This window comes from Zalophus californianus, chromosome 14 (genome assembly GCF_009762305.2).
Source record: "Zalophus californianus isolate mZalCal1 chromosome 14, mZalCal1.pri.v2, whole genome shotgun sequence".
Taxonomy (NCBI): domain Eukaryota; kingdom Metazoa; phylum Chordata; class Mammalia; order Carnivora; family Otariidae; genus Zalophus; species Zalophus californianus.
Genome location: NC_045608.1, coordinates 53,058,396 through 53,083,503, shown reverse-complemented (window position 1 = coordinate 53,083,503; position 25,108 = coordinate 53,058,396). Strand labels below are relative to the sequence as shown.

General features: G+C 37.5%; 1 protein-coding gene across 1 annotated transcript in view; it reads right to left on the bottom strand.

Moving 5' to 3' along the window:
• The window catches only part of DSG4 (desmoglein 4), a 40,705-nt gene extending 16,055 nt beyond the window's left edge, over positions 1–24,650 (bottom strand). Inside the window, exons 1-8 of the mRNA XM_027575374.2 lie at positions 24,525–24,650; positions 12,657–12,692; positions 10,968–11,099; positions 9,139–9,294; positions 8,689–8,833; positions 6,631–6,797; positions 6,228–6,362; positions 5,006–5,191 (exon numbers count right to left, since the gene is read on the bottom strand). Of these exons, the coding sequence (XP_027431175.2) occupies positions 5,006–5,191; positions 6,228–6,362; positions 6,631–6,797; positions 8,689–8,833; positions 9,139–9,294; positions 10,968–11,099; positions 12,657–12,692; positions 24,525–24,650 (1,083 nt within the window). The remainder of the gene's footprint in view (positions 1–5,005; positions 5,192–6,227; positions 6,363–6,630; positions 6,798–8,688; positions 8,834–9,138; positions 9,295–10,967; positions 11,100–12,656; positions 12,693–24,524) is intronic.
• Positions 24,651–25,108: the final 458 nt, after the last annotated feature.

The following is a 25,108-nucleotide window of genomic DNA, read 5'->3' as shown; positions in this document are numbered from 1 at the left end:
CTGAGATCCTCTCTTTTGGTAGAGAAATCTCTTGGAGCTGTTTTGTGTGTACACACGTATGGGCTTTTCGTTTGTCAGGATAGTTCTCTCCCTTTTGAATAGTTGTGAAAAATATATTAATATGTATATAACATTGTGTCAATTATAGACATTCACAGAATACAGTGACAGGAAATTGGTTGGGGGCTAGTCTTCCCTCCAATAGCAGAGACTCTCTCATATCCTATGCAAGTGGAACCTTTTATCAAGAGTTCTGCGGTTGTGCGCAGAAGTTGGGATTGTGCGAAGAGCAATAAAAACAACTATGAGGAGTGTCGCCGGGATGGGCTCTAAGGAGGCGGGCCCACCAGCCATGCAGGCCCCAGACGACGGCGCAGGCGGTGCAGAGGCTGGTGCTGGAGCGCCCACTGGCCCTGGAAGCCCCGGGAGAACGTGGAGGCTGGGGTGGCACCGCAGCCGAGGGCACAGTGGCTGCAGGAGCTCCCCAGGTCGAGGGGGCATCGTTTTCCCCAAGGCAGGGTGAAGAGGCTTCAGCCTTGGCTTTGGCCTCGGGCGAAGCCTCAGGAAACCAAGTGTTGGAGTTCACCCTTACGGTGCCTTTCCTGTGCTACATGGATGCGGAGGTGGCCCTTCAGTACCTGACCTCAGGTGCTGAACCCTTCCACGGGGCCGTTCAGACGGAGCTCACAGTGACTGGCATTGACCTGCTGATCAAAGTAACTGCCGAAGACTCTGCCCTCCTGCAAATTTCCACTGCCTCCTTGCTCAACCAGCTTTCCATGGTAGTGCAGACCATGCAGCAGTTTGTGCCCCCCTTTTTTGCTAAGCCTCGGCCTGGAACAGGGGGCTGAGTCCACAAGAGAATCCCATTTTAGGCAGTGTGTCCTTCCCTAGGGGCATGATTTTGGCAGTAGTTGCTACTTTGTTTGGGGGGCATAATTGTTTGCCTGTACTGGCCCTGGGGTACTCGCTGCTCACCTGTTTTCACTGGTGCTTAAATATTGGTTACCACCGATAATAAAACTGAGCCAGTGTTAAAACAAACAAAACAAACAAAACAAAACATAACAAAAAACCAACTATGAGCCTCTGCTTGGAGTTAGAATGGAGTGGCTAGAACAACTCCGTTTTTTGCACTGTAAAGCTGACTGAAGAATACTCACAAAGGATACGCAGATCTGTGTCCGAATGTGTGGAGCGAATGTTAAGAGAGTCTACAGGAGGCTCAGGAAGGGCTCAGGATAAAGATGACCCCTTCAGAAACAGATTTGGCCTCTGGGGAGTTTTTTGCTATGTTACATTTTAACATAGAAGCTTAGCTGTTAGAGTCTCACGTGCAATTTTGTTTGTTCTTGCTTTGGGTCTAATAGGACCCTGCTATTTCTCAGGGGGCTGCTGGTTCATTTCAGAATTAAGGTTGGAGAAAGTGAGGAGGTTAGCAGTCTGTATACAAAACGGCAGTGGCTCTGTGGCAGGGGACTGAGGAAATGGTTATGTGTGTGTGGGTGTGTATGTTCTGCTTTGCAGGAAATGACATTTTCTGGTGGAAACGGGTCTGGAAGACAGCAGCAGGCACACACAGTCGGGAAGGGGCTTACAGGGGTGAACAGAGGAAAATGTCTCAAGGCTCGAGTTCTTGCGCGGGACTTGTTTTCCTGGCCCCACCTTCCACCGTGAGGCACAGCGGTGGCAGTTAAGTAAGGCTTTGAAAACAAGAGAGCTCGGGTTGGATCCTGTCTTTGTCATTGGCCACCTGGGTGAACTTAAGTTAGTTTTCCTCTTCGGTTTTTTTTTCACTTTCTGTGAAAAAAGGAATCAGAATATTTTCTTTCCAGAGTTGGGATTTTTAGATAATATGCACGGAGGTGGCAGTTAAGTAAGACTTTGGAAACAGAGAGCTCGGGTTGGATCCTGTCTTTGTCATTGACCACCTGGGTAAACCTAAGAAAAGTTAGTTTTCCTCTTCGGTTTTGTTTCACTTTCTATAAAAAAAGGAATCAGAATATTTTCTTCGCAGAGTTGGGATGATTAGATAATGTGCATAAAACCTCTATAACGCATATAACTGACTAGCTGGTATTTCGTGGCTGCTTAGTAAACGTTAATTAGAATTATTATAAAATCAGGGAACTAATATTTCTTTGTTAGAATTCCAATTGGATAACATTTTGCTTTTCTTCTCAGTGCTGAAATGAATGTGTGTACACACACACACACACACACATGCACACACATTTATATTGTTTGTTAGTATTTCCATACACATTTATCAATAAATACCAAAAGGAAGTTATTAATGACAGAGGGATCTTTTACCTTCTTAAAGGTTTTCTCTTGTTACACTACAAGTTCCTTGAGAACAAGAACCATGTCTCATTCACCTTCATATCTCTAGCACCTCGCAGTTCTCAATACATTTGAGTTGAATTGAATCATTTGTAATATCCTTTGACTAAGAAAAGGGTTAGATCCTTAGACTAAGAAAAGACTTATGGAAAGCTTAGTCAAAACCCATGACTGAGGGGCAAGTTTCCACAAGGTTAAATGGCAGCTTGGGTGAAAATGGAGAAGATGCAGGAGGGCATTAGTGACCTCATTCCAAATGCCAAATTTGGGAAATTACACATATGTTCTCTAAATACATAGTTCCTCTGGCTGTGTCCTGACATGCATACTAAGGTTTTACATTTATTTTAATTAGCCTTTCCATATTATTTTGATATTCTTAAGCATATTTTTCCTGCTTTCTTTAATAGACTTGAGAAGTTATCATCCAGGAAAGAGAGACACTCTGTCTACATAACATCTAACACTACCTTGACCAATTTTTCATGAAACTGAATTTCCCATAGTTTTTCTTTGTCATGAACTAAGTCTGTTAAAAAAAAAAGCAAAACACCTTTTTAGCTCTCACAGAAGACACATCATGTAAGTTATAGTGTATTGCCTGCCTTATAAACATGTTTTCTTTCTCATTTTTATAATTTTTTAAGAAGTATGAAATATGCAATCAAGCCTGGTGACACCCATTTGGGTGAGAGCCACACCATCCTCAAACTTTTGTGAGTTTCTACTATCTTCTGGACACTGGGCCAGGTGCTAAGAGTGGAATGATATTTTAGATCGAGTTGTTTATATGCAAAGTTCTTACTATGTTTTTTAGAAGGTTCGGAAGCAGACCAAAGCAAAGAACAGTTACATGTTATGAGATAACAGTCTAAGTCAATGATGAAGATGGTAAGAAATGGGTATGAATTATATGACATGTCTAGATCTTGGTTTTTAACTGAGATAAAAGGTTGAACAAATTCTGATCCCTGGAAACAAACTTGACTAAATATTCAGAGTTTGATAGGATGGTAGGTGATTTCTTGTCTCTTCCTTACCTACGTTAATTTGCCAATGGCTGTTATTCTTGTTCCCTCATTTCCATTTTTATTTCTATTGCCTTAGATCAGGTTCTTAGCACCTCAGGACTTGCTTTACAGTATATAATTATTTTCTTTAATCTTTCCAGAGTTGAGCTCATACTGGTGACTGCTATTTTTTTTAATATCCCCAAGTTTTCTTCATCTAAAAGTAGGGATTAGTAAAATTGTTTAGGTAAGAGCAGGTAGTAAATATTTTAAGCTTTGGAGGTCATATATAGTTTTCGTCTTAAACATTCAGTTCAGCCATTGGAAGGTAGAAATGGACACAGAAAATAATGAATGAGTGTGGCTGTGTTTCAGTAAAATGTTATGTGCAAAAAGGTGGCAGGTCATATTTGGCTTTTGGGCTATAATTTGCTGACCTATGGCCTAAAGCAATATTTCTCAAACAGGAAGGCTCTGGTATGTTCTTAGAGTCCTTGTGTTCTGTTCAGGAATTTTGAAATTTTGTGTGTTCATTTGAATGACAATCTTAGAAGGTATACATAGATATTTTCCATAATTTTGGTGACCACCTCATGAATTAATGCAGTGCATGATTTCAGTGCTGGTGATTGTGTTTTGTGGTAAAGTAGTAATACTTTAATTGCTCCAGACAACTGCAGAAAGAACGGAGAAAGACTCTATAGAAATTATATGTTTGCATTAGATGAAGGCCAAATGGCTTCCTGATATATAGTAATTGGGATAAAGAAAAGTAGTAACAGAATGGAATAATTACAGTTCACCCTGTGTACCAAATTAAATGTGTGTATTTTTTCTATTAGTATATATTTTCATAACTGTAAGTTCTGCTTATGTTGTTAGTAGTAATTTTGTTTGAGAAAAAAATTAATTTCCCTTATTACGTTAAAGTTAATTTGAATCTTACTGGTTTGCAGTTTTAGTTGTTTCTAATTTGTATTTTTAGATTTGATTGCTGTCCATAAGGTAAAAATCATAAAGTAGTTTAAGAAAAATTAATTTACAGGAAAAAGTCAAACCAGTAGACCGACTCTCACTCAACATCTTTGTTCTTGCATCTTTGTTTCCTTTCATGAACACTTTGCTGCAGCCTCAAAGAATTGCTCACAGTACCCTGAACATGGTTTACCTTTCCTCACCTGAGTGAGTTTGCTCATTTCAGTTCTCACATTAGCAATCTCAGTTCTAAGGTCTTGCTTAAGCTGTATTCTCTGCACGAAATCTTTTCAGACAAATCCAGCTCAGAAAGATCTCACCTCTTAGTAATTATTTTACATTTCACCCATCTGGCCATTAATTAATGTTTAACATTATAACATCTATACAACTACTTCTTTGTTTTTAACTCACTATCTAATTCAGGAGTGCATGCCTTGTCTTCTCAACTAGATATTGGGCACTGTGAGAGCAAAACACCCTCCTTATTTCTTATTGCTCTTGGTAATAAAGAGCGGGTTGCTGAGCTGCGAGTCTCAGACTGACATAGTGAGCTAAGTTACTGCACTCGTCCACATAAATAGTATTTGAGGTTATAGAGTGTTTTCTTGAGGCAGATTCTGTCTGTAAGAGTATTTTAAAACATTAGAAGTATTGCAGATCCCATACTGTACCTTGACGACTTTCAAAATGCCCTCATTGGTTTGTGGGTCTGTTTGAATATCAAACCAATTCCCATCATTTCCGGAGAGAATTAAAAATTTTGCCAACCAATTATCAGTGCCTTCTTCATCAAGATCAATTGCTTGTAATCGTATCAGTTCTGAACTTAGACAATTCTCTTCAATATTTGCTGAATACTGAAATGACATAGATCAATTTTATAATCAATAAAGTTTCAAAAGAGGAAAGATATTTACTAATACATAACTGTCATTTAAGATACTAACAACAAACCCCATCAATAATTTTTGCATCATTATTAAATGCCATACATTCCAATCAGAAATATAAGAATAAAATGATTATAAGATAATAAAACTGATTTATTTTGGTGCTGTATGTGAAATCAAGGTCAAACTGTTACTTTGTTTCATTTTTCTTGCTTATTTTTAATTTTCCTTAAGTTACTCCCTCCTTTTACTATGAGGAGTCAGATAATAATATTTTAGGGTTTGTGAGCCAGAGAGTTCATGTTGCAACTAGTTTTCTCTGCTGCTGTAGGATCAAAGGACCCACAGACAACATATAAAGGAATGAGTCAAGTTGTGGTCCAATAAAACTTTTTTTAACCAACATTTTTTTTTTTTTGAGCCAGATTTGGCCTTGTTATTTTCAATTTTATGCTTCTTTATGCCTAAAGATGAAAATGAAAGTTGAGAATGTCTGGGACTCTTGTGGAATTATTTCAGCAAATTATCAGACCCATAAAGATAGATCAATAATGTTACATGATTCCCAGATTTATATTAATAAAATCCCGCATTTCTATAAGTAGAAAGTATGGAGGAGATGGTCTGCTGCTTTCATAGATGCGAGTTGCACAGAATAGTGACTCAGAGGTAAACATGAATAGTAAGGCATATATTTATTTTTTAATGAAATACAATTGAAATACACTATCATTTTAGTTTGACGTACAATGTAGTAATTCGATGTTTATATACAGTGAAATGATCACCATAGTAGGTCTAGTTACCATCTGTCACCATACAGAGTTAGTACAATATTATTGATTATATGAGGTCTATTATTATCATACAAAAGAAGTTCCAAGGTTTATGCAGCAAAGCTGAGTCCATCCATACATATAACACAACCAGGCTCACAAACTACCAAGAAAGCAAATCAATTATTGACACTTAGGGAAAAAAGATTATAAGAGTAACAGCTTACAGAAGTTTTCTCCAAGGTGGGGAAATTATCGTTGACGTCTAAAACCTTGATTCTACAGTCGCACTCAGAAGACAGTCCATCTGCTGCTCCGTCTCGATCTGAGCCCCTCACGAGGAGGTTATACATACTGTGTTGCTTAAGATGAAAAAGAATTGTGAGACATAGATCTCATTTTGAATGAAATCCAACACATTCTGATGTTGTTCTTCCAATTTCCTTTTATAATTTTATGTAAGACTCTAATATAATTTTTTCTTCTTACAATTTTCATTGAAAAGTCATGGTTGGATTATTTTTCCTTCCCTCCTTTACATTGGAGGAAGGGCATACATAGGTCATTTTATCATTGTCTTTTGAAAATGGAATTCTTTATTTCTTATCATTCATTCATAGAAGGCTTTACCTCTCTGTCAAGGAAACTGGACATCGTGCGAACTTCTCCAGTGTACCTGTTCAGGATGAACATTGGTGCACCTGCTGGCTCCTGAGAGATGATCTTATAGGCTATTTTAGAATTCAGATGATTGTCTTCATCTGCATCTGTGGCACTTAACTTTACAACCAGTGTGTCTAGAAATGAAGATGGAGGTGGAGAATGTTTGGGGTTCTGTTAGAATCGGTTCAGCAAATCATCAGGCATAGGAGGAAAGAGTGGTTGGCCTTCCCCTGAATTTTCTTTTGTTTTAGTTCCCATGAGAATATAGTATCGTAACTTTCAGCCACACCCTTGATTGCAAAAATAATGGTGGTTTGCTTCTATAAAATCCTTTACAGTTTATAAAGTACTCTTTAAGTGATTAAATGGTAAATTAAGAGCAAACTAGAGTAATCATTAATGTATGAAAAGTTCTATAGCCTTTATCATAAAGCTGAAAAATGGATTTTATCAATTTGTTTTTGCTGTGGTCCTGTGACATTATTTTAAAATGCTTAAGTAAGAAAGACTATAGCTTAATTAAATTCAATTTTAAGATTATTTATTGAGCTTCTATATTCTTTATTTTCATTTGTCCAGAAAGTAGAGAATTACCATTGGTTGCCTTGGTGGATGATAGTACTTTGTTGATTCATCAAAAACATATAACTGTTGAAAAGAAGACTGTCTACAGGAATAGAAAAAGTTCTTACTTATTCATAGGGACAAAGAACAAGCATCTTAGGCAGTCCTCAAGGACATCAGCCCACAGGACAGATTTTCCAGAGCTGGCTTCTCCCTGATGTTTTTCGCCTTCCTAGCCCAGTTCCAAAGCGAAAAACCATAACACAGAGAATCAGGGACCCTTTCAATAGAAAAAGCCAGTTTTCATGGAGTTCATAGTTTATGAAAATATGCCCTGGCCCTGTGGTTCACTCTTCTTGCTTGTTAACACTCGAGGGAGTGTTAACAACACTGCTAACCAGCAACCAAGCAGAGGTGGACGTGGACTTGGGTGTGGATTTGGATGTGGGTTTCACCTTCTTTCTCTTCATCAGGTTGTGTTGGAGTATATTAGTGAGGAAACAGTGATGGGCTTTGGAGACCTTCTCTCTGTTTGGCCTCTCTTGGACAAAACAAAACATCACCATTGTTAGGGTCTCTGAAGAAGGAGTTCTGCAGACACCATGTCTCGACTCCTGCCTTTTTACCTCTTCCTTCTCTCCTCCAGCATTTCTTGCTTTTTGTCTCTTTTCCTCTAGACGTCTCCATCCTTCTTTCTTTGACCCTCCATCAGTATCTCTAGTTTGCTTTCTATCTGCCTTTCTTCTGAAATTTCTTTTTCTATTCTTTTCTCCAGATCTAATTTAGAGGTATACGTGCAGACATAGATATGAAAGGAAAAAGAATATTAGAGGATTGGGAAAAGAGAGAGGCAGAAGGAAAAAGGGAACAGAGGAAAATAGCAACATAGGGCAGGCACAGAAAGGGAAGACGTTCAGGAGAACTGATAGAAAGAGGGAGAAAAGAGTATTGGGGCTGGAGATGGAATTAAGCAGGACAGAAAAAGTGAAAAAAAATGAGAGAATGTAATGTAGCTTGCTGTGTAGACTGTGAAGAACCAGTGATTACCCTCTGGGACCAACCCGACGGGTCCTGTCGGAGATGCACCCTTTATGACTCTCTGGTGTGCTTCAGCCCAGAATTTGAGGAATAGGCCGACATAGAGCCCTTTTCCACATCCGTGGTTTCTTCTTCAGTTCACTCATTTCGATTAATTTAGTCATGAGTCAGTAATAATCTTTAAGGAAGGCACGAAAGCTCCTGCTAAATCACATGTATAAGAATCCTCCACAAATAAGAGGATATTCAACAGTTTAGATACAATTTTTTTTCTAGGTCAGTTTTAAGTTAGAATTTGTAGGGTTTGTTCAAAATACAAGTTTGACTTTTTCTGACCTTTAAATTACCTGTATGTCAATTTTCTACAGCTTTTGGCCAAGAGAAATCGATGTGGTATAATGCAGAGGATTGTCATCTACTTACTTGCGTCACTGTTTTCTTCAATGCTGGCTGTGTACACATTTTGTGTAAAAACTGGAGGATTATCATTTATGTCCATAACCTTGACCCTGAGCTCAAGAGGTCTTTCTAAATCTTCACCCCGTGAATTCAGAGCCCGGCAATAGATCTGTTGGAGAGTGGGGAAAAAACTGTCTTTTTCCATCAAAGGAAATTAAGTAACATGCTCAAAAATATTTCAGGAAATATGCAAAGAAACAATTTACTTAGTGAATTCAGACTATATTACAGTTTATTAATTTAAACATCATCAAGACATTTGATGGCATACCAATGCAACACGCCACATAGACACTCTTGAACTATAAACTTATGTTTTCGTACTCTTTTCATCTCTTCGATCCCTTTATCTGGTTTCAGCTTTAGGGGAAGAAAAATAAAATGCATAAATTAAAACACACTGCTGTGACTTACCAAGAAAAGTGGAGTTATCTCTCTGTCCACCACTGAAGTGATGTTAATTTCCCCAGTCCGAGGATTAATGGTGAACACTCCGTAAGGTGGTCGATCAATTCCTACCCCAGAGATGCGGTATGTAATCTTCTGGTTCACTTCACAGTCGGATCGAATCTATAAAGAAAATGGCTAGGACTGTGATCTTATTGAAAACAGATCATGAACTACAGAAGATAATAGAATGAGAAGGGAATAGCTTTGTAGCCAGATGGGCTTTGGGTTGAAACCTGGCACCATGATTTAGGCCTGTGTAACCTTGGAAAGTTCACTTAAATTTGCCATGTATCAGTGTATAATGAGGTAATCCCACCTACATCCTAATTTTGTTGTGGGGATTGTATGAGGTAACATGTATACACCCCACCCCAATGCCTGGCATAAGGCACATACATGCTTGATGCTGGATTTGTTATTATTAACAACACATTGTTCAATTCTCTGATTTTCTTTGCATATAAAGAGTTTGACAGAAGAAATCACCATCTTTAGCATTTGTTAAAAGATTGAGTCATACTGATATGTACCTTGACTAGACTTTAGTTGCAGATGTAATCAAAATTCTAGATAACTTAAGAAAACCAGAAGAGAAACACAGTGTTTAGAGATACAAGCAATAATTTTTTTGAATTGAAACCTACCATATCATTCATTCATCTGCCAAATTGGTTTTATAGCAAATATTCTGCCATATAGGTTTTGTTTTAATAGTTTTATATCTATTGCTCATAATTTTAAACAAAGATAGTTTAAATTTTGAAATCTCACCTGTATACTGAAAATGAGAACATTCAGTAAAATACTAAGATTTGTGACCCAAATATCCACAACTAAATGAGGACAACTGGAAATACAAATTGGATTAGTTCCACTCTGATCCAGAGATCTTATTTATATAGATGAAAATCCAGGAAATCCTCCAAATACAATAAAAAGAAAAGAATATGCTGTGCAGTGAGAGTGAAGTAATGTAAAGCTATAACTGTGAGTCGAAAGGAAACAATAATTATTTAAAGCTTTCCAAAAATTTCACAAATTCTGAAAACTCCCAAGAGAAAATATATAATCTCTTCTTGAGCTGAGATTGTATTTGTCACATCACTGCTGATGCTTACTATATTTATGTAAAACTTTATATATACATTTAAACAATGTATAAGTGTAAAGCTTTCAGGAGAGAATTCTGGTTGATTGCTCTACTGATTTTCACTAGTGGGGCAAGGCCTAGATGCCCAGAAAGAGCTAGTGATACTGCTAATGTGGATCCCATTCTTCATGGATCAATTTACTACACTTTCTTCCCTTAACTCTCCTTCCTTACAATTATTTGGGGTACTTTTTAAGTCTCTCCTAATTTCTGGATATAGGAATCTAGTGGGAACTTTTGACACTTTCTTTTTTTTCTTGGAGAGAATTAATCAATACTGTAAACCTTTGATTTGGAGGAGGGATAGTCAGAAGATTATTACTACATGCTTACATTTCCTATAACATGTACATAAGACAGATAAGCAGAACACAAATTAATAGATAAAGCCCAGTTGTGCTGGAGATCCAGGTCTCTCTTCTAGGATTACTCAAAGACTCTCTGCTCTATATCAGTTCCCCAAAGGTGATATTCAAAACAGTGCCTCAGCAACATGAGCAGATGACTGAATACATGTCACTCATCTTCCTAAATCACTATGGAGTAGTGAAGGCTGCCAATCTCCAAAACGTCTGAGGGCTTTCCTGCCCTGCAAAATCATTTGTTATCAGCGCAGCGTGCTCCTGTTTATTTCATCACTTACTCTGGCAATCGGATTCCTCTTGGAGTTGTCCTCTCCTTCTCGACAGGCAGCAGCAAACTTGATCCACTCCCGCTTTTGTCTTCTGACAGTCTGCCATTTTGTAGTGCCATTTTCAATGTCTAATTCTTTCACCTTATGCAAAAATAGTTTACATTTTGTACCGTGTTAGTACAGTTTTACTTAGGAAGGATATTTATTCAACATTATAAGGTGCACCCAGAAGAAGCAATGGTATTGAATTTGAGGAACAAAGAAAGTGTTTTTAGTAAACACTTCATGACTCTAGATAGGTATAGCTGGGTCACCTGCCTACCTACTTCTTTTGGAATCCATCTCACTTCTAACTATATGATTCTAGTGAAACAAATTTCATTAGCTATGTGTGGTGCTCACAGTGTCTTATACTGAATAATATGTTATGATTTTTCTTTTTTCAATCTGTCCTCAACACGTGGAGGCCTTGCCTATGTCACCCTTCATTAACTCTGACCAGGCTTTCTGGTCTCCTGAGTTTAAAAGACTACTAGTGTTCCAGTGAGTACATCCTATGCAAAAGGGAAGTTGTGCTGGTGAGTATGTTCACCTAAAAGAGGGAAGGGATTTTTCTTTTCTGTTGGTGAGGACACCACTCTGGCTAAGCATCCAAATATATTATTGTAGGATTAGAAGAATATATATTTTAACTGAATTGATGGTACTTGTAATAATCCCATGGACAATTCTGTGACTTCTCAATGTCGTCCATTTGTATCTCTGCTTGCTATATGTTTTTCTCTTTGTAGTCTTATGTTGCTTTTGTTGGAGGATGTCTAAGAATTTTATAGTATTCGAGAGTTTAGAAATGTTACTACATGCATAAGCATTTGTATGCATGTATAAATGTATGCATATATTTATATGTATAAATATATATATATAAATTTTTAAGTAACTCCTAATGTACTCATTTGAGACACAGATGATTGTAGGTTTGTTTAAGCTAGGGCTGCATTTAATTAGCACTTTGTGGGAAGGAAATGTTCCCTGTGAATGGAGCTTATCCTTTTAAGAACCAAAGCATGTACATTTTCCTCCCATTTTGATACAACTTCCTGAAATGTACCACATGTTCTCTATTTTGTCAACAGAGATTAGAAAAGTAATTTTATTTTCTTCAGTGATTTGCAACTATCATAATGAAAGTTTAACTACTTAATAAAATAAAGCCCTTCCAGAGATCGAGGATGGTTGCTTTATTTCCTGAGCTCCACTCTAACTGGCACCAGATTCTCTGTTGTTCTACTTAGTTATGATTACATATTTTTTTACTTTTCTATCTTTCCCTCATTGGTTGATCACCAGTTGTCTTTCTTGATGATGTAACTGTCTAAAAATCCTCTTCCATCCTAACGTGTTATTGCGCTTCTTTTGTTTTGCTTTAAGTTGGGAAATGTATGGATAAACTACTAATATAGTTTGAAAAGTGGGAGTTACTATGACATTGAGCTGTCACAAACTATGCCTGAAAATATGGATATTTGGGAGTTATGGGTTTTACCATTGCTATTTCAATTTGGCTGAGGTTCTTTCTCTTACCTTTTATCTAGATGATTATGATTTCAAATATTCTGATATTTGATAGATGATGCATTACAAAATTCCATTTTTCTTTCAATTTTAAATTGAGAAAATAGTTTTATTATACATTACCTCAACGATAAATTCGCTGTTTACTTCCAGCACCACCTGTTACAGAAGGTACAACATTAGCAAAAATTTGCATAATTAAAGGAAGCAGTATCATAAAACCATTGACAATATTCTTTTATTAATTCATTTCTTAAATATGCATTTTGTTCATAATATGGAATAAACATGGGTAATACAAAATAAATAATAGACTTTTTGCGCTCCAAAGGCTTTTAAACTTTTAGGGAAGAAAGACGTTTAATTACAGCAAGGCAGGTTAGGATACATGCTTCAACAGAGTCACCCATGGGCTCAGTGGAAGGGTATAGTAGACAACTCAAGTGATCAAAGTGAATTTTGGTAAGGCCTTGTAGGAAAGTAGGGACTAAAGGGGTTCTGCAGGATGAAGCTGCTTTGATAAGAGGAATTGATGAAAAAGAAAGTTTCAGCCAGAGTAAAACATGAGCACAGGTGTCAAGGATGTTCCAGAAATGATAACTAATATTATTAGCTGGAAGATAGAAGAAGTATTATGGAGACATGGAAAACAAGGTTTGGAATGTCAGTTTGGAGACAGATCATGAAGTGCTTTATATACCAGATTAAGGAGTTTAGACTTTATTGGATAAGAGACTAGGAGTGACCAAAGCAGTGTGTGTAAAACATGGCATTGATACAAAAGGCAGATTTTAAAGGAAAAGCACTTGAAGTCGAGACACTTAGGAATTAGCAACTGCTTAGGTAGGACATGGTTAGAACAACAACTATTCTAAGTATGCTGAAGTGGCACTGGAAAAGAAAGAGGAGAGAGACATTCCCAAAGGACAGATAGGGCTTATGGACCATGGGGTGCCAGGGGAGGAAGGGGCAGATGGTTCTGGTGGTGTAAGCTTGGCTTTCAGGGACAACAGAAACAGAAAATTCAGCAAGAGAGTGTCACTGCAGCGAGAGGGTGACTGATGTTTGTTTTATTTATTTTTAATGATGTGATTCTAAAATTTGGGATAGATATCAAAGCTAAAGAAGTAGAATTTTCCAAAAGGGAGTGCTATTTCAAGTTAAAGGAAATGAGGATATTACATGAAATGGTTTAAAGTAAATAAAGTAGGCAGGGAAAAGAATCTTATGGGAGATGCTGACATTTGTGCAGTGTACAGAAGGAAGAAGTCTAAAAGCCGAGGGCTCTGAGAGACTAGGGGAATAGAGAGATCAAGGGACCAGGGTTGTGGGTGCACAGCACATTCTGTCAGTGTCAGAATTCCCAGAAATGGCAGTGATTGTGGTGGTTGTGGTGCGTTGATGAGGAAACTGACTTCAGAAAGGAGAGATTGGATAAGTAGGTGGAAAAGTGGCAAGAAAGGAAGCAGAATGAGTGGAGTGAGGTGATAAGAAGTTAGACAAAGAGGGAATATTTAATGATTTATGTGCATAGCAAGGTCAAGGTGAGTGGGAACTGAGAAGGTTGTGGGATCTTAAAGCAAGCAGTCATTGCTAACTTTTGCTGGTGGCATAAGCCAAATTAGAGTCGAGGGACGAGTTACTGAAAAAGTGGAAATAGCAAGCATAGATTACATTTTCAAGTTAGGAAGTAAAAGAGATGTGGGAGGTAGGATGCAGTTTGAGGTGTTAATTAGATCAAGACGTATTTTTTATGTTGGGAAATCATGACCAAATATACAGTTTAAAGGGAGAGGAAAAGGGGTTTGTGGAGAAAGAGTGTTAAGAGGAAAAGGGTAAAGGGAGGGGAGCAGGAGGAAGACATCAAGGAACAGTTACAATTGTGACTAAAAGAGGATAGGAATGGCTGGATCAAAACTGTGAGTAAAAGAGATTGGGTAATGAGGTAGACCATTTCTTCCTTTGAAATAGAAGAATAAAGAGAGAAAATCATTTTGAGGTATAACTGAAGAAAAATTATACCACCGTTTTGTGGAGTTGGAATGAGCAAGAACGGGGAGAGGTGAGCGAAAGTGACGGGAAGCCAACTAATGCCTCAAATCAGGAACAGTAGTTCCACTTAGCATTCTTGAGTTAGGGAACACTTGAGCACCGAAATTCAGAAACAGAGGAAACCAACTATTAGTCCATAGTTGTTGAGTTTGAAGACTAGTTGAGATGAGGAAGCAAAAATATGATGTGCACCCCATCATTTTGTGCCTTTTCTAATAGAACTTGGCAGCCTGGGAGCAGGAAGAGAAGGAATGTGAGGGCTATCCTTTAGTTGGGGATTGTTACCAAGGCAGATGGGAGATGCAGAGAGGTGATAAGGTACTACTGTGAACTCCAGTGAGTCAGGGAGCAGAGTGAAATCAGGGAGAGACTGGAGAGAGACTGACTGGGAAAGGATGCAGAGCAGATCTGCAGGTGTGAGGGGGGTATAAGAGCGAGTGGGGCTATGGTGGGGATTTGGAATGGCACCTGAGTCCAGAAAGGGGAAAAACACAGATTAGAAATTTGGCAGTGGGGCATAGTGTTTCCTCTTAATTCACTTTCTGCCTAACATGTACTTTTATTAGACATCAACAAAAGATCTAGACCTGGAAAAAAACTTCAGTTTTTATTGATTCTTTTTAAGATTGTTTTTTTAATTGGTCGGAGAGAGAGAAGGAGGGCACAAACAGGGGGAGAGGCAGGCAGAGGGAGAAGCAGGCTCCCTGCTGAGCAAGGAGCCCGATGTGGGACTCGATCCCAGGACCCTGGGATCATGACCTGAGCTGAAGGCAGACGCTTAACTGACTGAGCCACCCAAGGGTCCCAAAAGTTCAGTATTTAATAGAAGCTGGTTTTATTTGATTGCAAAGGATGCTTTATTTCATAATAAATAATGCTTGTTGGGGCTTAGATATTTTTCTGTTGTTAGAAAATTAGATGATTCTGGAAGGTATGAGGAAAAGTAAAAATCACACTAAATCCTACTACTTGGAGATTACCACTGTTACTATTTGGAAACAATTTTTCAGGCTTTTTTTCTTCCTCTTCTTCCCCAAACACATACATACACAAGTTGTAATATTTTTTTTAACCTAAAAGGAGTTATAATATGCTGTTTGGTAATTTGGTTTTTGTACTCAATGGTTACTGTGGTAAAGTTCCACATCAGTGAATACATAGAGACATCATACATTGTGAAGTTTGCCTTATGTATCACTCTAACAGGTGTCTTCCATGCAGGTCTTTGGGTTATTAGGTAACAGAGAACTGACTAGTTAGTGCTACAGACTAAATCTGACATGAGACTGTCAGGCACTGTCCTCCAGTGGGAGGTTAATGTAATTGGAAGCACGGCCTTCCTTGATGGATGCCAGAAGGTTGGTGAGCTTGGTGCATGAGCCCACTGTTAAAGGTTCTTGTTCCTCATCTTCAGCTTCCCACTAGTCTCTATTTTCTCCCTCTCCTGCACTGTCTTCTCTCTTTCTCACACATTGAATATCTCTCTAAATCTTCTTTCATTTCTTTCATCGGAATTTGGTAGATTTTCTCATGTACACCTTGTATATATTTTGTTAGATTTATATATAAAATTTTAATTTTGGAATATTTAAATGATACTGTGTTTTAAATTTCAAATTCCACTTGTTCATTGCTGGTATATTGAAAAGCATTTGGCTTTTGTATATTAATCTTGTATCCTGCAATCTTGTTGTAATTGCTTATTAGTTCCAGGAGTTGTTTTGTCAGTTCTTTTCAATTTTATACATAGACAATCATGTCATTGCATTTGTGTTGTGCTAACTTTAAAGGACGGTTGGAAAAGCTTTCTTGCTTGAACACCTTTTTTATTTTTAACTAATGAATTGTACCTCCATTGAAAACTATTGTACAAACAGGTTTATTGTGGAGTATAATGTATAGCTTTAATAGATGTTCCTTAGGAGTATCAAATCTTTTCTCATTAAGGTTCTTTCCTAACTGGTTATCCCCAATTCTCTTAAGATTGAAAAAGTTACCAAATACAAAGTCCTTATTTAAATCTGATATTATATATATATATGGTGTGTATATATATATATATATATATATATATATATATATATATATGGTAAAATATCTTAGGGGGCTACATCATGGATCTTTTGCAAGGGCCAAATAAAAATGATTTAATAGCTAAGGCAGGCTTTTTAAAGCATAAATTGGATTAAGTCACTCCCTTGCTTAAAACTCTCCAGGCAACTTCCCAGGGCCATTAGAATGAAATTTAGACCACCTTCATAGCAAAGAAGCTCTATCTGATTTGGCTCTGCCGATCTCTCAACTCTATCCCTTATCTCTGTCCCTTTTGCTCTCTGTTCTTCCAGGACCCAAGTGCTCCCTTGTCAGGTTACTGAGTCACTGCCTGGAAAGCTCAAACTTCAATTTTCAAAGCACTAGCTCAGTCCCCTTCTCAGTGAGACATCCCTGACTTCCCGACCTCCACGCTCAATCAGCATCCACGACCACCACTTTGTTAATGGTTGTCAAATCCATCATTGTTACATCTTCCTCTGTAGGAGTCTTCTTAGCATTTTTCAGTGTCCGATGTTATTTTGAAAAGCTATCCATTTACTTCTCTATTTTCTGTACCTGTCCATTACTATATATGTTCCAAGAAAGTTGGGACTTTGGGGATCATGTTCTTACTCTCTCCCCTATCAGAATGTCCAGTGTCTAGGCATGCAGTAAATATTTGTTGTAGAAATGAATGGACAATCACTATAAAAATGATAAAGATACTAAGCCTTGCAAAAATTGAGTGTGGCATTATTAGAAAATGTAGAAGATATAAAAGGAAAAATATACACAGATACATAGATGTACGAAATAATCCACATAATTCTTTGAAAGAAATTGTTTTACAGTGGCTTTTGATATCCTTTTCTTTTGGTTCATGATATGCATGTGATCACTCACTATCCCTACTCTTGGTTAAGCATTGAACTTGGAGCAGCCTTGGAATGAGTGGGCTGCCTTCCACATCCACTCAGACATACTTCTACCTTGTGGAGAATTTTCTCTTTGCAAATTTAAATTTCTTAGACTTCTCATGTACCTTAAGTGGTAATTTTCTGAGATTTCTTTTCAACTTTTTACCTTATCTATAAAGCATTAATCTAATTATAAGTATGATGAACGCACATGAGAAAATAACTCTTTGATTAGCATCATCGAAGGCATGACTAAACTCGTATATCATACATTTGTACCATAGGACTTTTAGTGTAACTGTGACTAAATTATGGTTTTGTACAAATGGTTAGATGATAGATTAGAAAACCAGTTGGGTAGCAGTGAATTGAACTCTACTCCTTACATATACATTGGCACTGTGATAAAATAGCTAGAGGGGACTGCCTTCTACAGGGCCATGTGATGGCTCTGTGGGATGATTAAAGTCTTAATAGACTTGATCTTTGTCACAAAACTCTGTTTAAGAAAAATGGAATATATAAACTTGGTTTGAAATCTAGAAGCTGGCTTTGTTTATAATCTGTATTTACTTTGTAAATAGTTGGGTGAGATGTAGCCCTTTCAGAAAAAGTGCGAGTTTAAAAAAGAGAAGACAAAATAATATTTGTAATTTAGTACTGTTCTTCCCCTGCCTCTTATCCAACTGCTTGGTCTTCATAAAATTAGTTCTACTATATATACAGACTTTAGATGAAAATATAACATCAATGATTATGGAGACTTATTGTGCTTCAAGTTGTGCAGTTATGGGAGGTATACATGGAGATATGTGTTGTAAGTGAAAGTCTTATTCTGATCTAAAACTAGGACAAAATAGGTATTTTATTTTTGCTGAGTGACTCTTTGGAATTTATTGGTAATAATGAATCTGCCAGAGGCATTTTAGTGTTAAAAAATATTTTAAGAAATAGAATACAGGTGTAAAATTTAAGAGAACAAAATTTTACTTGTATCTTCTTTCTTTATATTTCCAAAATAAATCTCTGGATTTCATATTCTTATAAGTGATCCTGCAGATAATTTTAAACACTATCATTGCCATGAAAAGAAACATTTTTATAGTATTTTGCATTCTTGAGAATGTTTAATAATATTTCATTTATCATTAAAAATGATTTTTAAAATGACCTATATGCTGACAATTCTATTGGGTCCTCTTTTAATATTGTTGAAAATAAATAATTGAAAATCAGGGACGCCTGGGTGGCTCAGTTGGTTAAGCGACTGCCTTCGGCTCAGGTCATGATCCTGGAGTCCCAGGATCGAGTCCCGCCTCGGGCTCCCTGTGCAACGGGGAGTCGGCTTCTCACTCTGACCCTCTCCCCTCTCATGTGCTCTCTCTCTCATTCTCTCTCTCAAATAAATAAATAAAATCTTAAATAAAAAAAGAAAATCATATGACTTGCAAGAGGACACTTCATGAGTTTTAGAGTCAATTTTTTCTCAATACTGACATAGATACTTCGAATTATCCCTTGGTTCAGTGCCCCCAGATACTTTCATAATCCATTGCAGTGCAACATAATAATATTTGTTGAGAGGTGTGACTTTTTTTAAAGGGAGATTTGGGAGAGGACAACTAGCTTGATACCTCAAGTTCAGGTGCATGATCATAAGATTGACTTAAGGAAAGAATATATATATGAGAGCTGAAGATCTAGTAAATGATTCATTTAGATTATCTGTACACTTGTACCCTCCGAAGTGATCATGTATGTCAGGGATTTCGGTGCCCCAAATGAAGATTATTATTATAGCAGCAATTAAGTTGGTATCAAGTTTCTTAAGTCTGTGTCTAAGTCAAATAATTTATATTTCAAAGATATGTAGCCCTAAATTATAATTTAGCTTCATAAAAAGCAATATGGTTTAGACACATTGGACGCAGAAGAATTGAGTCTGAGTCTTGACTTTGTTTACCAACTGCGTGATCTTGGATAAATTTCCTAGCCTCTCTCTGATTCAGGTTCTGATCTAAAAAAGAATAAAAAGTGTGAAAGTGATAGGCACAGTAAATGCTCAGTATATTTATAAAGAGGAAGAAGAGTGAAAGAAGAGTTTCCTTCTGTGCTTTAGAGGGTATGTTCACAGCACACCCTATCATATAAAAGTACTAGTCATTCATTTTTAAAGACTTGAAATTAGCCACATCAACCTGATTAGTCCTCAGTTTAAAGGGATAAAGGCAATGTTTTGAATTTATTTTATTTGCTCTTGTCCTCTCTACAGAATCCAACTCAGTTGAAGAGTAGCAACGATCCATGGTTGCCCTATGAGTCTGCGAGTATAAGGTGTAAATGTCTCTGACTTTTTTCTTTTTTTTTTAGTTTGGGGAAGTTGCAATGTTAGATCCTAGGGTTCTTATCTAGGAGAACTTATGTTGTGCCTGACTGGGGTGGTACACTTCTGGTATTTCTGTTTTCTGCTCAGCTGGCTCTACTGATGAGAGGCCTAATAGCCATACTCTCCAAATCCTGTCCCTTTATGGGCAGGTGTTGCTGAACAAACTGTGGGTTTTATTCTCAAGCCCTATAAAATCATGAGCCCTGTCAGGAGGCTCCTCACTTTCCAGGAAATACCCGTGAATAGGTGTTTTGGAAGAAACATGAAATGACATCATCTTTCTAAATTGCATGTAGTAGCCTACCTGCATGAACCTCAATTAAACTGTGCAGAATAGTTATGGGTTCCTGGCTAATTGCAGAAATTCCTTGCCTATAAAAGTCACCTTTTTGGAGTCTATGTAGGTCACACATCAGGCTAAGGTGTGGTTTGACCTGAGAGCCTGGCTAAAAGACATCACACAGAATGGAGAGGGTTGAACCAGTTGCCATAATGGCAGAATACACGAAAAAGGGTGTTAGAGGCACGTGCAGGTGAGGGAGCAGAAATAACCCAGAGAGATGTTTGGTATGCTCGGTGTGCTGTGCTCTCTGTGGCCTAGTCTGATGAGAGGGTTTCCCATCTTCCTTTTTCCTTTGGATGTCTTTACCATAAATTGCATCAGTGGAAGTAACATGAAAAGGACTTTTTCTGGCAATATAAGAACTCCTCAGAAGCTAAAAGCTATGCGCCTGTGCTACTTACTCTCCAAGAAAGTGATGAAGACTAAGGCGGAGTATCTGCCCAGAAGGGGCTCCCACATTCAAAGAAGGGGGAAAGCAAAGACGTGTAAAAAGAGATTGGCATCCTATAGGCACTATCAAAGAAGCATGGATAGGATAGAGCATCCGCCCAGTTATGGAAAGGAGTCAATGCTGGAACAGTGGATAAAATTTTGGACATGTAGTATTGATAACTGTACCACTTATGGTACATTTATGAATTATTTATGCCCTGAAAATTTCTTTATTTGTAAAGCGAGGATACTTCTCTTTATCCTTGAGGACTTCTTTTATGTGTGTGAAATGACTTTGTTAACTGTAAAGTGCTTTGTTAGTGTAAGACAGTAAAATGGGAATGCAGTGGCAGACCAAATCCCCAAGATCCAACTCCATGGTTGTCTCCATTTTAAACCTTCAAGCTCACTAGCCACATTAAAGTGGCCCTTTAGCATATAGGTGGGAAATATGGTGAAGTGACTTGGTAAGAAAGATAAATTAGAAATGAAACCCATTCATTATTTAAAAATTGTCACTGATAAAATATTATGGAACAAGTACTGTCCTTTGTGTGGAAGTTCCAACTGTAATGACGCACCCCATTCTAGGCAGAATAAAAGACAGACAATATTCTGTAGCCTTCTAACTTTTGGCAAATTGCTGAAGTTTTCCTGGGCTTATTTTTCTTTGTCAGTACTTTCTCCTAGAGAGAATAGGATGATTTTTATATAAGATATTGGAATCTAAGTCCTTATGTGTGCTTCCTGCAATATTAGACTACACATGATTCTTTTACGTACTGTGATTTAAAGCAGTAGCTACTGAACAAGGCTGTTTTTCATTTTTGTGACTTACCTTTTTGAAGTCAGTTTGTGAAGTCACTTGCACACCTAGGACTAACTTATTAATAAGCAGTTCTCTCTTGAATAATACTTATAAAAATAATTGTGTAAAGCCATTGGTATCCTCACAGAGGTATGTTAGAGATGCCAAGTACAAGCCTAATTATACCACTTTTGTTTATAATTGAAGGTATATCGAGTAGTGGCATTTTAGTTTGTAAACCGTGTAATTTTCCATGTAGAAAGGAAAGGCAAATACTTCTCATGCAGGTAATATCTGAAGGTTTCACTCCAATCACTCCTTCCACAAACTCTCTCATCAGAGGTGCTCCCTGTGCATGAAATATTCCAACAGTGCTCCCACTTGGGAAAGGGAAGGGAATGTCCTGGCAGCTCAAACAATAGTTTCATTACTTTGTAAGGAACTCCTGCCTGGATACTTAGGGACTAACAAGGAGTCAGAAGACTATGTAGTCAGGATTGAAGAGTTCTCTTAAAAAGAGAAATATCTTTGAAAAAGGGGAAACATCATAGAATCTCAAGAGCCATGAAGTATTTTTAGAGCAGGATTTTCATCCTACAACTCTACAGGTAGATATTCTTGAGAAGACTATAGTAAAATTATGGGTCATGTTATGATGATAATACTAGATATCTCTTGGGCTATAACTTTTTTTTTTTTTTAGTCCAACATGAAGTCTGCAGGAATCTGAAGGCAAAAATATAAATTTGCCAACTGGGATTAAAATATATATTATAATTCCTTAGGCACTTATATTTACAACAACAAAAATAATAGAGGTAGGATTTGCTTCCATGCAACCTTTGGTGTTACGTGTTGAAAGAAGGAGGAAAGCCTGTAAGTGAGAAAAGATATTGGAATGTAATAGACAATATAAAAAGAAGCATGGAAAGGATACAACATTGGCCCAATTGGGACATCATTGTTTCTGTGACAAGCAGTACTAAAACCAGTCATTTAATGTTATCTGGGGCATTCTGGTTAGCACAAGTGAAAAACAAAATCAGATAAGGTGTTTTGTTGGTGGTGGTGGTGGTGTTCCCATAAGTCTATACTCCTAGAGATTTGCCTGACAATAAAATAAAACAAATTTCTGTTCTATATGGCAGAATCACATGGTTTTATGTGAGAACTAAATTGGTAAGTGGCTCGGTTAGTTCTAAATATGTTTTTAAATTCTGATGTCTGTTTTCAATTTACAGTGAGATAATATTTGTATGCTTTGCCATCTACCTTCTTTACTTTCCAAGAAGGAGAAGACTTAGTTGAAATGTTTATATCTCATATGTAGCAGGAATGACCACCATATGTGCACAAAAATTCCTATCTGATAAGAACTACTTGCCTGGTTTTTCTTTTTTATAGTATCAACTTGATAAAATATAGGTCTCTCACAGCTAATAACTGTTCTGTCTTAAGTGATTCTTTCCTGGTGAAACTTACACAATCCACAGCATGACCTAAATCTTTAGATTCTTTGACTAAAGTTATGAGAATAATATTTGGGAGCCAGAGATGAACTTCTACTACCCGACTCTTCAGTATAGGTCATTAAAGGATCTCAGTTTCTGCATTGGCAGAAGCTTCATGACATCATGTCTAACAGTGTGTCCTGACACGGGGTACAATGAGGCCCTGAAAGGTTGGGTACTTTGACCAAAGTTATCCAGCCCCTTTGAGGGGAAGCTGTGAGTCACCCTTGAGGCTTCTGAGTCCCAGTTCAGTTTTGACTATACCTGACCACCCCAACCCATTTTAAGCAAAACATGGTGAACGTCCTTAGGAGGAAGATGCCGAAGGGCTCATGTGATAAAATGAGACACCCTATTGTAGCTTAGAGTTTTGGGCACCATTTATAGATCATGTCAGTCAAAATCTTGTTTAAAGTACTCTTTGTGGTTGAGATATAGATGACACAAAGTACCCATCTCCATCTCTGAGAAGCTGCCCCACCCTCATTAGCATAAGCTGCTCTGATGCCCAGATAGCCTTTGATTTAGTTAATGAAAAAAGAGTTCATGTTCAAGAAATGAAAGACAAGTAGGTGTGCCTATTTTTCACAACATCCATAATATTATACTGATTTTTCCCTAACTAATTCCAATCTTGAGACATGCTAGAAGTTTCTACTTCCTAATTACAGAACTTATTATTTGATATATTAAAAGCTCTATTAGAAATCTATTAGAAAAGACCTTAAATCTATCACAATTACCAAGAAATGTAAAACACAAATACTGTAGTATCAGTGGGGAGTAGGGAGAAATTAAGCATCAGAAACATGAAAATTAGTAAGAATAATAAAGCAATACTACCAAAAAGAGATGCTGAGAATCTGACATATAATACTCTTTCAAGATCAAGGAGAAGAAAAATTAACTCTTCAGTTAAATAATATTGTCATAAAACATGCCTGTGCAGAGAACAGGAGGCAAAATTTAGTGCTCAGAAGTAGCCTTTAAAATCTAGATGCATGCAATCAGTTTTCCTTATAAAAACAAAAGATTTATCTGAGTTTAAAATCATGGAGATAATACACAGAAGTATAACAAGAGGTCTACACTGATGATTCCCTTTTTTTGAAATACTTTTTTAAAAAGGATTTTATTTATTTGAGAGAGAGAGAGCGAGAGAGCTAGCATGAGTGGCAGGGTACAGAGAGAGAGGGAGAAGCAGATTCCACGCTGAGCAGGGAGCCCAATGCAGGGCTTGATCCCAGGACCCTGAGATCATGACCTGAGCCAAAGGCAGACGCTTAACTGACTGAGCCACCCAGGAGCCCCTATATGGATGATTCTTAATTTCTATTAAAAATTAAGTCAGAGTCTTTCCTTTTCCTTTAGTAACTTAACATAAATAAAAATGATCATTATAACAGGGCATTGCACTTCTTTTTGGAGTTTTTCAGTTTACAAATATTTTTCAAAAATGATCTTATTTAATAATCTGTCTCCCAAACTCAGAGAATGGAATGTTCTACCACTGTTCCCTTCCAAGCTTGGGCTGTGTGCCCTTTGGCAGCATTAGGCTCCTGCACTGCTTTTGAAGCTCGTGGAAACTGTGAAGCCCAGAAGAATGGCACCTGCTGGGCCAACTGGATGGCCATGTGTTCCCATATCTCCCTAGCCTGGCTGTCCTTTGCCTTTTAGAACTGATGTACAGATGAGTCCCATATAATGCCAGTTGCCTGAATATGGTGGGAATCATTTTCCACGCTAATATCATAGCATCACTGTGGATATTCCTGGGCGACTGGGTGAGGCCAACAATAGGGTATTTGCCTTTATTTACTTTGAAAAAAAATATGTACAATTTCAATGATCCCCTCCTCTTATCATTCCCTTTAACTTTTCTTAACTGTGTTGACTGAATTGTTCTGAGCATCAATAGACTTATGTCTAATGTAATCTAACATAAGTTTAATTGATTTTTTTCAAAGATTTCTTTATGAGAGAGAGAGAACATGAGTGGGGGGAGGGGCAGAGAGAGGGAGAGAATCTCAAGCACACTCCTTGCTGAGTGCAGAGCCCATCTCAGGGCTTGATCCCATGATCATGAGATCAC